At 39.8% G+C, this 13,383-nt stretch overlaps 1 protein-coding gene across 1 annotated transcript; it reads right to left on the bottom strand.

Annotated features, from left to right (window-relative positions):
- Window positions 1-127: 127 nt before the first annotated feature.
- ggt5a (gamma-glutamyltransferase 5a) lies at window positions 128-11,524 on the bottom strand. The gene is made up of 12 exons (XM_023278863.3): window positions 11,034-11,524; window positions 10,371-10,498; window positions 10,174-10,269; window positions 7,507-7,693; window positions 7,260-7,420; window positions 6,877-7,023; window positions 6,506-6,636; window positions 4,258-4,439; window positions 3,872-3,963; window positions 1,779-1,885; window positions 1,487-1,597; window positions 128-1,398 (listed from the first exon to the last, which is right to left on the bottom strand). Exons 1-12 carry the CDS (start codon window positions 11,198-11,200, stop codon window positions 1,252-1,254), a joined length of 1,656 nt encoding a protein of 551 aa, XP_023134631.2. The 5' UTR covers window positions 11,201-11,524; the 3' UTR covers window positions 128-1,251.
- Between the last annotated feature and the right edge of the window lie 1,859 nt (window positions 11,525-13,383).

The raw sequence follows: 13,383 nt of genomic DNA, 5'->3' as shown, positions 1-13,383 counted from the left end.
ATGTATCAAGTCAAATTTCAAAAACCAAAACTGTTTAATGCAGTTTGTGATAATTGCCCTTCTAAGTATAGACATTTAGCACTTTTCCTGCAAAAACTGCATCCTGAAAAGCATTATTTGGGACATCTTCAAATTTTATAACACAATATTTTAATATTGTACACAAAGCATGTAAAAAATGAATATATTTCATATGAATAGTAAAAATAATATCAATATTTCATGCACTGTATGCGGATTCCATAAACAGTGGTAAAAGGACAGCAAAAGAACAGCTCCAGTTTGTGGATAGTTGATAATACTAGATACAAACCAGTTATTGACTGCTAAAAATGGCCTGCTATGTGCAGTTTCTGTGTCTCAGAGATTACCATGAATGTACTATGAAGTTACTTATGTGGTGGAATGGGTAAGAGTCGACTAGTTCTGTTACCTCTTTCACAACAGAAATACAGGGGGCCCTCGGTTTTACGACATCCTTGACCTACGATGTTTCGTCATTACATCAGAACTGGTTACGTAGAACTAGTTGGCGAGTGGAGCGGATGAATACGTCGTCACACAGCGCTATAAGACAGTTTTGTTTACATTCGCCGGTTGTACGCCACCTTGGATTGTGCTACATTTGCTAACTTTTAGCCCTTCATTATGGCTCCCAAGTGTAATCAAGTGGGTCAAGTTGTAAAAACAGTGCAACATATTCTCTTATCTTCTTGTAAAATGACTCATACATGCATGAAAGTCATTGGTATTCATGACTTTTCCAAACAACTGATCGATATCGTGATGCACGTAGCGGCTTTGTTTACATTTGCAACGGAGTTTCGTCTTACGGTGAAAATCGATTTACGTCGAGCCGTAGGAACGGAACTCAGACATAAGCCGAGGACCCCCTGTATGTAAGAAATAGAAACAGAGGCAGAAATGGCATTAGAGATTTAAAAAAAAAAATGTCTACACACTGAATAGAGGAATCAGACAAAGTTAGCAAGATTCACAAATAAAAGTTGTTGTTTCTTCTTTCACAACAAAATCCATCATGTCATTGTTACGACCATGTTCTGTTCAGAAACCACGCGTACGACTGCGTCATGTAACCGCAGGTGTTCAGTTGAAGAAGCTTGTTACTCAGGTTGTTTTCAATGATTTTCCAGCAGGACAGACACCATCTGCTGCGGGTTTTGTGGTCGCAGGAAGGTCTCTGTAACCTTCAGGAGTATCCTGTATAAAAATCATAGCTGACTCTTGGTCTCAGTAACCGGCTGCTTCACCCATTTTCCTGGTATCAGACACTGCACAGATACAGCCGTCCTCCTTCTCCACAGCATTAACCACGTTGTAGAATTTCTCTTTTGGTTGGTGATTGTGTCCCAGAGCTTTAAGAGCCTCTATTACATCCTAAGGGTGAAGAGGAGAGGGGGACTAAGATGCAACAGAAGCCACTATGATGTGTTACATCATCAAATAAATACAGCGAATGTATTACCTTATCAAAGCTGGGTTCAAAGTAAACTGTATTTTCAGAGTTGACATAAACAACCGGAGCAGCAATTGCCTCCTTAAGGCTCTTTCCAAGCCAAAGGTGGTTCATGAGTGTCTGGAAGAGAAATAGAACAATACATTGCAATCCACCAGATGGGCAAGTAATGATTACAGAATGGATTATGGACACGGTGAAGACACTTGTGGAGACAGCATTTGCTATGACAACAGTGAGGGGCATTAGTCTGCAGCAATTTATCTTAATGGCACTTAGTGTGATTGCCATGGACACATACTGAGGCCATCGCGGTTGTGATCATACCCCCACCACTCGATCCAATCACCAGCGTCTTCAGCTGAGACTTCAGCACAGCGGGAGATATGGAGGAAGGAGGCTGCTCCCCTGAGAACACAACAAAAGCCTTGACTGACAGGACAGACAACTGCTATTCAGACTCATCAATATGAGGAGAACAAGAAGAAAATGATTATAAATGCAATCAGTTGAGGGCCTTTGAATGATGTGAATCGGAGAGTGAAGGGCATTCATTCAACCCTAATGTGTGCTTTTGCTTTTCTGAGATGACACAGAGTGAACATTAAAGTAGCAATAGACATGTACATTAACTTATCATTATGAAGTAAATGCTGATAGTACAATGGAAGGCCTATAGATTGGTATTTAGATTGGTTCCTAGATCCTCGCTTTCACTTTGCAATTCTAGTTCAAAATCTCTCCAGAAAAATGAAGGCTTGATTTATGATTGAAAGGCCAAACCAGTGGCGGCAAAGAAGGCGAAGGAGAGCTGAGGTAAAACAAGACTAAATGTCGTGTACTTGATGGAGAAAGCTCCACGACTTGAGAAGGTTAAACACTGACACTCAGTTGGCGCTATTTCCACTAGATCAGTAACAGAAACCTGCCTGCTTATATGTGGCAACAGACCATGTTTCAACACCTGCCACTGCTGTCTCTACAACTAAAAGAAAAAAGCTTGTGGTTCATCTTCTGGCTGCTAGCAAATGGCCTGACTATCTTCCAAAGCAAGAAACAACCCCGGGAGTCCCAATTTAAAACAGAAACCTCAATGCTACGATAAAGGCCCTAGGCTATTTTCACAGTAATTTCACTGTCTTTCCATTTAAGCTCTTATCTTAGTTATTCTACATCCTAGTCATACATGTTGTATCTTGTTCCATTTTTCAGAACAGTCTAGGTTATACAGATCTCTCATCATTTGATATCATATTACTTGCAGATTATTTATGTGAGCCTCTATAAGAAAGAAAAAAAAAGTTCATATCATGAAAATGTCTCACCAAAAAATGTAGGTTGTCTGACATCTAACATTATCAGAACCATGATCTTGGGAAACTGAATGACTTAGAAAATAGGAAAAACATGTTCGTAGTGTTTGAAAGAAATAACTGTCATCACTTTATTGGCTGAATTATTCACATACAGTAGTCTACCTGCAGAGGTGGCAAACAAGGCAAACGTTTCCAGTCTACTATTTTCACTGCCATCATCATCATTTACCACAACTTTTGAATCGTCGCAATGAAAAAAAAAATCACTTTTTGTTTATATTTTTCATCCAAAGTGGGATTTAATGTCAGCCTTTTGTTGGAGACAATGCAGAAATTTGCTGTAATTTCAAACCTGGAGTACTCTTTGGCACAGAGAGAAACAAATGGTATTATCGGAAAAGACAAATTCTGCCCATTATGTTGACATGTGGTACCTGCATTACAAAATGATAAACCTCACGTCTTATTCAACCAAGAAGCAGGAGAGTGAAACTTACTGATTCATTTATGCATCATTATATATTTTTACAAATTAACTGAACTAGTTTAAACATTAAGGCTATAAACCTACAATATTCCACATTAAAGGACAAGATATACAGTTAAGACCCTTCAAAGTTATGCATTAAAATCCCAACAAATCCAAAGACTCCTGTTAAGCATATTGATGACAGTGGAAAGGAAAAACTCTCTAAGGAGGAAGAGACCTCCAACAGAACCAGGTTCAGGGAGGCCGGGTATCTGCCTTGACCAGTTGGGGTGAGGGGAAAGAATCCTTGCTGCTGTAACAACTGAATTTCCCTCCAGGGATTGATAAAGTCAGTCTAAGTCTAAGTCTAGAACTGATGCTGCTTAAAAGGTAAAATATGGCCACAAATATTGATTTGATTCAGATTTTAACTTTTTATTGCACTTTGTGTGAAGTTTATTGATAAATATGAATAGTTTAAGGCATTCATTTAGGAAACTTCCTCATTGTACTTGTAGTGCCTCAAACTTTGCATAATACTGTACCCTGATCCGTTGTATTTCATAGGTGTAAAATGAATGTAGGAAATGCGTTGTACTGATCTGTTACCAGGAAGGATGACATCAACTCTCCCACAGAAGTCGTACAGCTGGTTGTTGAGGATGACTCCAGTGCTCGGAGAGAAGACCTTGGAGCCAAATCTGCAAAGAAAAAACATGAAAAAAACTAGATCCAGGCGGTGACACCTGTAACACCAAAGCAGTGTTTTCAGTAGAGAAATACAACAGAGAGCAGCCTCTAAAAACTGAGCTTCCTCTAACTATGCTTTTGGTTAACAATGACTGGAATCATTGGAGAGATTTCTTTTCTAAATCCTTTTACAAAAACATTTATTCCTTAATCTCTTAAACCTTTTTTAATCCTCTAAATTCAAAGTAACAATACTATATAATAACTGGCTTCTGAATGTGAAGCGGAACTCTTCAGATACTGACATGTGGTTGATGGTGCTGGTGACAGACACAGCAGATCCGTCTTCAGCCAGCACAGACAAATGAGATGTGCCCAGCGTGTCCAGGTACGGCGTGATGTTGTAATACTGGGGATCATGAGTCTTGTTGCTAATTAAGCTCCGTATGTGGTTTGCAAAGCTATCCTTTGTGAATTTCTTTGCCATCTGTGAGAAGTACAGAGAATTTAAAAAACAGACTTTACAAAAATATAAATACTACAAGAAAGATATGAATTTGAGCCTGTATAGAGAAGGGGTACGCAGCTCATTTTCAACTCTTTACATTCTATTTCTGCCTAAGAATAAACAGGCCTATAAGAAGTTAAGAATCATTTAATATAAAAAGTTGCAGACAACGCTCAGGATGTATATGTATGTGCAGAAGTTTACCTATGGTGTTCCTCACAGATCAGTGCTGGGACCACTTTTATTTATTGTATATCTCCTTCCCAGTGGGAATATTTTCTGCGACTGTGGAAAACACTTTCACCGCTATGCTGAAGATGCCCAACTTTGCATACCCATGATGCCAAATACTTGTTTACCCCCTCTGCCCTCACCAGCTCTCTTTAAACCGTGAAGATCTGCATTTCAAATTTAGAAATTAAAAGATTCTCCTCATAGGCTCAAAGGCGGCACTTTCCAAAACTCACCTATTTACTATATTTACTGATGACTATCTCATCCACATTATCCCCAGAATCAAAAGTCTTGGTGCCATACTTTATGGCATGCTTTCTTTTTAACCCCTACATCAATAATATCCCCTCTACTGACTATTTTCACCTATGCATCACTTTCAGACTTCATCTTTCTCTCCTCACACAGCACTCAATCCCTTCTCCTTTTCATTTAACTCCATCTGCTCCCTCTTCAACAACTGAACAGATACATTGCAGGATTCTACTGCTCACCTTCAAACCCTCCATAACCTGATCCCCCCTTACATTTCAGACCTTCTCCATCTCTACACCCCACCCCCACCCCCCATGCTTTAAGATCCTCCTCTGCTGCTCTTATGTCTGTCCTGACTTTTAGACTCAACACGATGAGGGTCACAGTCCTGAGCTCATCCATCAGCTAGACTCTATTATACAGTTAAATCATCGCAATAGCATTTGTTTTAGAATATCATATCGATTGTAATTCGATGTAAACTGCTCTTGTCGGATGCAGTCAATCTTATTCTTCTCGCTTGATTATTGTGTTGTTATCCTTGATGTATTGTAAGGTATTCTTCGGTGTTTTGAAAGGTACCAGCAAATAAAATATCCAATCAATTATTATTGCTAGTAGTAGTAGTAGCATTGCTGTTGGTTAATCAGTTTTCAACCTTTTAACAATTATCAGCATTATTTTGTTATGATTTCTAGTAAAATAAATATTTTTTTTAAAATGTGCTAATTTGGCTCCAATGCAGGCGCCTCTGTGCGTCTGTAGTCCCTCTGTGGAACTGAGCAATATCCCACCCACAGCACTACCTTATCAGCCCTGGAAAAACTCTCAAAATCTAGAAGTGTCCCATATGAGAGCTCATTACAGAACAACAGTCCAATAAACCACAAACTAAGCTGATAAATCTGTTGTTTTTTTTTTTAATCTTACTGACAGCAACTATGGCCTTACATCAGCACCGTGACAAATTAAAACAGGCATAAACTCATAAATCACAACAACAAAGTTATTTCTACTCAAGTCAAACCATGTCATTGAATTGTCAGCTCTAATAGAGGTCAACACCTGTATTTTCCCCACTTCAGGAGGGACACAGCTTAACTCGATGTGCACACATTTACTTGGATCATCATAACGATACAAAGAGGAGTTGAATTCACGTGTGTTAGCTTAGCTTGTTTATAGGTTAGAAATATCAAGCCTCACTTAAACTTTCTCATTTGAGAGCCTTGAGAACTAGTCACTTTGCAGATTTGGATTTTTCAAAGAAAGCATACGATAAACAAATCAAATATCCATTTTCAAGCAGTATGTAAAGCAGCTGGAGTCACTAAACCTTAATCATCTACAGCTACAGCTGTTACACTGTAAACATTTTGCTGATAATTCTCCTACACTGGCAACTCAAGTGTATTTATACTGTGGCAGGCGAGGGATCTAAGTGCTTCTTCCAGCACTGGCTACAAATCATGAATAAACTACACTGTTGATGTTTATAGCCGGAGCATGTGCAGATTCATGCACAAGTGTTCACTGTCACATTTTGTGATACTTACTTCTTCTGAGCTGAACTGTGGATCCCGGATGTGTTTCTTTAATCCATTGGCAAATTTAAAAGCTTCAACATAGTGGTGATAAGTCAGTGTCTTCTGTTCACCAGTCAGAGATGTTAAATTCAAGTGATATCCTGCAAATAAAAGCACTTTGTTATTCATTTATTTTTATTCCATGCTCACTGTATTCTCCTTCCAAAGGCTGGTTAGCATTCTAAACCAGCGCGTCACCATTATTTTGAATCGTGTGTTTGCAACACCCAGTAGCAGCGTTAATTTGGCTGGCTGCGTTTAACACACAAATTCATCTAACAAGCTTCATTTTGTGATTTGAAAATGTCAATGAGCAGCTCTGCAGTGATTCCAACAGAAACCTTTCATGATGTTGAGGACTAGGCTGAGGATGATTCCTCCTGCAGGGGGTGGGGGTATGTACATCTGGTACTCTCCCAAAGGAACAACCCACGCATCAGTCACTGTAACTCTGTACGACGCCAAATCCTGCAGTGTGAGCGATCCTCCTGAGCAAAAACATTGAAACAAATGGCCCTGATAAGCAAAACTGAACAAAAGGCATCTCAGCTCCACATAATCAAGATATTTAATGGATCCAGGCAGCCCACATAGGAGTCTGTGAGTGATCACTGCAGGGCTTTACAGACCCAATTGATTTGTTCATTTGTAATTAGATCATAGTGCTAGGCAGACATAGAAGACGGTTGGAAAAGAGAGCATAATGAAACCCATCTGACAATACCTGCTTCCTGTATGTCACGTATTAAATCCTCAGCTATTCTTCCAGAGTAAAAGCCGTCTGCACCGTGATTGGCAATAAACTCCAAAGTGTCGGCCAGTTTTTCAAATTTCACTATATCCCCGACCTTGAGCAAGTTCCCGTTATCATCTGAAAATAATTTCCTGAAGAACAAACAGATTGAATTAAAGGTGAAATGTTCATTTTTTGCTCTTCATATTTTTGAGTCATATTGTTGGTGTCTTCGTACCGTAGTTGCTGCGTCTCATTTGTATCGGTGTGTGAGATGTATTGACCTTGGACTGGAGGAACAGGAAACCCCTCTCTGGCCAGTTTGATGGTTGGCTGGAAGAGAGAGGCCCACGGCAACTTCCCATAAAGCCTGTGTGCCTCTTCATAACCCCGAATTTCCCCTGGGACCCCAATCCATTGGCTACCTGGATAGATGGATGAAAGGTTTTAAGTTTTGAGTAGTTCCACATATTTGTAATATTGTAAAGTAATATAAAAAGCCCTGAGATAAGATGTGCTATGATGTGATACAATATGAATAAAATTAAATTGAAATATTCTCTATTAGATTTCAATATTACACCTTTTACTTTTTTACAATAAAAGTGAGTATACCCCATTTGCAGTATCACCCAAATGTCAAATGAGTAAAACTGCATCCCCTCTCAATAACTGCATTATTTCGAAGTTGCACAGTTGAGTGTTTTGAACATCTTTTGAAAAATCAAAAGCAGATACTTCAGAAAGGCTATATTGAAAAAGCCCCAAACTCAATGCAGCAAAAGTGAATACGCCTCTCAGAACTTTCTCAGTTCCAGACCAGTGGTCTATGTCTACACCATGGCTCCACATGGGGTACTGAAAAATCTGATAGTGAGACTTCAATATGACGGAAAAGGATACAGAAAGATCAGTGACCAACTACAAAGCAGTCAACACACAGTCATCAGCAGGCAACTAATGACAGTTGCCATCCTAAAATGATGCCACAGTGATGCTACTTGCACAATCTAGCTCCAGAAAAGTGTATTAGACTTGGCACTATCAATGGAAGAGTTTCTATGACAGCTCAGACAGTGTTGAGGACAGCTTCATGGAAAGCGTCCAAAAACACATCCATGGTTGATCGTTGATGCAAACCAGTGAGATAGAACTTTGCAAAAGAACAGCCTGGTGAATAAGAGCACATTCGTTGGTCAGATGAGGCCAAGGTAAGTTCATTCCCTTCAAACTGGGTCCAGCATGTTTGGTGTGAACTCGGTCAGGACTACCACAGTGAATGCATAATCCTGACGGTGAAGCACAGGGGTGAGAGTGTGATGATAAGGGACTGCATGAGTGCAAAAGGTGTTGAAGAGATGACATTTAAAGCTGGCACCATAAATGTCTGTGAATATACCAAAATACTGGATGACCAGATGACTCCCTGTGTGCAGACGCTTGACAGAAGAGGAAAATTTCAGCATAATAATGAGCCAAACCATACTGCCAAAATCACACAAGAATCTCTAAAGATGAAAAAGTGAATACCAGGACATGACAAGTATGTTGTCTGACTTGAAGCCAATGGAATACCTTTGTTTGTTGATCAACACATCCCTCCTTCAAAGAGCAACTGAAAAAATGGGACTCCAGTGAAGGGCAAAATTCTACAGAAATTTGTGCAACACTGTTAACCTCCATACTGAGGAGGACTGAATGTCATCAAAAATGAATGTGGGTGTGCAAAGTATTGAAAAGACAAACAAACCTGAATCTCAGTTGTGAAATGTAGAACTGACTTTTGCTGCACTGAGTTCCTCCTGTGATGTTGGTTTTTTAAATGTTGTAAATCGAAACTGTTAGTTTCTAATTTTACATTAGAGGAAATACCCGACTGTTTAACTCACAGGTGAAGAAATAACGGTGACCTTTCTGAATCATTTGATAGTGAAGTGATAGTGCACAGTGCTGTACTCATTTATGCTCTGTACTGTATCTGCCAGCTATTGTTTGTCGTTATGTAACATTGAGATTTTACATTAAAATAAATCTACAAGAATCCTTATTTATTTTCACAACTGTAATGGTTTCAGCTTTGCTCTGCTCGTATTAATTTGACTAATTTTCTAAATAAATAAAGGATTTTCCTGACTAAAATGCGTTGTCTCAGTTACAGCACTTCCCTTTCTCCTTGAATAGGCTTACATGTCCACATCTGGCAGCTAGATTAACATCTGTCCTGTTCTACTGTGTGTGTGGCTCAGAACTCAGCTCAAGGCTAGTTCTCATGTTGGAGCTGTTGGGCCCCTTCTATCTAATCAGACTGTACCATAACAGGAAATGGAGACATTTCCATCTCCAAGAAAGAACTGAGAGGATGTGCAGCTCTCATAGCATGTCATGACAAACCATCCATTATCTATACTATGCTTAAGGGTCACAGGGGGGCTGGAGCCTGTCCCATGACAGGGGACACCCTGGACAGGTCGCCAGTCTATCAAAGGCATAAAGACAAACAACCAAGCAAGCATTCACATCTACAGACAATTTAGAATCACCAATTAACCTCTGCGTGTTTTTGAACCGTGGGAGGAAGCCAGAGTACCTGGAGAAAACCTACACATGCACAGGGAGAACATGCAAATCCAAGCTCGATCCCAGGCCCAGGCCGGGACATGAACCAGGGATCCTCTAGCTGCAACGCAACAGCACTAACCACTAACAAACCAAACAAATGTAAGTCCAAGAACGTTGTGTCCCTATCTGAAATTCTCTAATTCACATGCAAAAGTACAGAACCTGCAAGAAAACACCTTCCACCATCCAGAGCAAGAAAAACAAGAAAGACTCCCTACAAAAGAATCTGAAAATGAACAAGTGCAGGTCTTTTATGACTTGTTCCAGAGGCAGCAGATCAGACTACCTGACATCAGCTGGAAGGTCTTGGGACATGACTTGAGCAGATCAGGCTTTATCTTTGCTGGTGCAGTCTCTCTGGAGTTGATGATTTTCACTTTACCTTTAAAAAATACCACACATCATCAAATAACCTTGGCTTCTCAGCAGGACGCTCGTTAGTTGTGCTGCATTAGAGACGGCTGAATGAATGTTTGCCCTTACCAGAGCCGTCCATCACCGTGAAAATGGACCCCCCACCGATGCCCATACTCTGCGGGTTCACCACGGATGTGCACAGGAGCGCAGCAATGGCGCCATCTACCGCCGAGCCTCCACTCCGAAGGATGTCTCTGGGAGATTTTACGCATCACTTGACACATCAGTCTCTTTCCTCTTTTATATACGGAAATGATGAGTTTATGTTGTGCCATTATGCAAAATACATTTAGTATTCTTGTGAATGGAACGTTATAAAGGCTTGAATTTATTTCACTGAAGCATATTTGTGAGAATAAACTCAGTCTGAGATTACACTATGCATAGTTTTGTAGGCTAAGTAAAAACAAACAAACAAACAAACAAAAAACCACAAAGCAGTTGCTCTTCCGCAAGCTGAGGAGATCTCAAAGCCAGTTAGGTGCAGTTTACTCCTCAACCTCACCAAACACCATAAATCCAACTCAGAAATACACGAGTGTTGGAATGAATTAAGCTATGAGTGCAGATATATCATACTAAAATGAAACACCTTATCATTATGAATGAAACGGAAATATTGACTAAAGTTTGCTCAGGAAATAGACAGTGGCGCCAACCGTGCGTCTTTCGGTCTCCATAAGACTTCTGCTGCCCAGAACATGATCAGAAGTATAAAATGCAACTCACCGTCCAACCTCTGAACATCTCTCAGAGTCTGCGGCCACTGCAGCGTTTGAGAAAGTGCCACCTGGACACTTGCGCCTAGTAGATACAACAATACACACAAGTATAATGACGAAGCAGATCAGCAGCAGCGCGCAACAAGTGTACACCTTCGCCTTTGACCTCGCCATGACTGCTTCTCCTCAGAGGCTCCGTAGGGGATCATTCAAGTCTCCAAGGACCATGGTAGTTTATCTCCTGATTATTACACCTCGTCTGACTGAATGACTGAATGAATGACCGGGAGCCCAGTTGGTCACCGCAGAGCCTGGCTCCACCTCCAGCCCGGGGCGCATGAAGAGGAGGGGAAGAACGTGGGAGGCTTTAAGTCGCTGAGTCCTGCCCGAGGAAGTTTCAGCTAATTTCAGACCTGCATCTGTGTCTCACAAAGCGGAAATAAAGTCCAGACTCAAAGCAGACCATCAGTCAAATGCACAATGATTCAAATGAAAGTATAAAGGTAGCACACCTTTCCTAGGTCTTCCTATGCAATAACCAACAACTTAAAGGTGTCGGTGCTTTGGGGGAGGGGTTCAGGACATTTTTTGGATGCCCTGGCTGGGGAAACAGGTTTTTACATCATTGAAATGTTCCAGACTGACAAAGCAAAGCTCCAGCCAACTACTCCTTTTCATGGCTATGTATGGGGTCTAATGATGAACAAGTATTTCCCTCGATTTGCCACTGCTGTAGTTATTAGTCAGTTTGTTTTTAGGGCTAAAAGAACGTTTTCAAGAGGAAAGAAGAGCCGAGACAATCTATGAAAAAGTTCTGTTATTTTTTTCATGATGAATGCTAGTACAAATTAAGAAAGAAAAACAAACAAATAAACAAAAACCCTGAGTACAGTTGACACACAAACAGCCTTCCTCATGATGGTATCCACAGTATATATGGGTTGTATACTGGTATTATCTCAGATTCATTTGAACAAATACAAGTATTTTCTACGTTTTATTAATTTTATCATGAATCAGCCTCCGAATAAAGGCTTTTGAAGACTGTTTTTCCTGATTGAAGGCCGCTTTGGACTGTTTTCTTATTGTGAATAGTTTTGCCACTTTCATTATACACGTTTGGATTTTTGAGGATGATAATAATAAAAAAAATACTAATAAAAAGAGCAATTAATTTGTTCACCGACCTGCCTTATTAGGTTACATGAACTGTAATTATGTATTTAGGATAACTTTACTGGTGTTCAACAAATACAAAACAGAGAGTCTAAGTCTGACAACCAATACTGTAATATCAGAAACATGACATTTATGTATTTGCTGTATAAAAAGTCTCCCTCCTGTAAAGCTAACATGATCCAGCTGCAGGTTTTTCCTCTCAGGGAATAAATGGTGGATCTCCAGCAGTGAGATCTACAGTTGGACCTTCTAGGAGAAGTTGTTGTTGGTTCTGCTGCTGTGCCTCCGTCTGAGATATCACCGTCAAATTGCCGCTGGGCGAAATCAAGAGGACTGCAATGCATCTTGGGAAATGCTGTCTGCAGTGTGTCAAACGGTAGTCGATGGGCGAGCCATGAGACATGCGGAAGGGCTCTGATCAGTCAAGTCAAGAATATAAGAGACTCACTGGAGCAAAACAGGATATAAGACAGTGTTACCTTCAAAATAAAATCCTTAACCAGTAAGCTTGGAAACATGATCTAAAGGCTTTAAATGGTGCTACAGCTTCGGGTATTTTTGTATACATTTTTTGTATAACGTTATTAATTTATTGTTCAATTAACTAAATTAATTAAATGATTGTTTTGTTAACTGAATAATTATTTATTTTCTCCGGAACTTGTCAGAAAGTTGTAAATAATTCCAGGAGCCTGAGCTGATGTGTTCCCATTGATTGTTTCATCCAGCAAACAGAGCAAGAGCCAAACTTAATTTTATATCTTATATACCCAGTAAGCATTAAATACTTGCATTTTAGAGGACAGATTTTAGGCATATTGCTTGACAACATACAGAATAATTAATGACCCCTCAAAATGTCTGTAGATAACTTTCTTGGTAAATACCAAGCATTTCTGATCTAATATACAAGCTCAGTGCAAAAAAAAAAGTGCTTTAAATATTTTCTGCTGAATTGTTACAGTTAAACCAAAATTAAGACTGCATAACATGTCTTGCAAAAGTCTGAAAACACCAATAGTAATTTCATGTTACTGAATTTTGCTTTTTCTGTGGGTAGTTGTGTCACCTTTGGTTTCAGGCTACCTCCAATTGCCCCAAAACTCATCATGTTTTCAATCATGGGTACTGGAGGCTCAGTGGTAAAAGCTTTGAATCACTGTTTGATTCAAGTCCCA

The sequence above is a fragment of the Amphiprion ocellaris genome, chromosome 6, assembly GCF_022539595.1.
Source record: "Amphiprion ocellaris isolate individual 3 ecotype Okinawa chromosome 6, ASM2253959v1, whole genome shotgun sequence".
NCBI classification, from domain to species: domain Eukaryota; kingdom Metazoa; phylum Chordata; class Actinopteri; family Pomacentridae; genus Amphiprion; species Amphiprion ocellaris.
The sequence above is the reverse complement of the archived record's forward strand: the minus strand, read 5'-3'. Positions and strand labels throughout refer to the sequence as shown.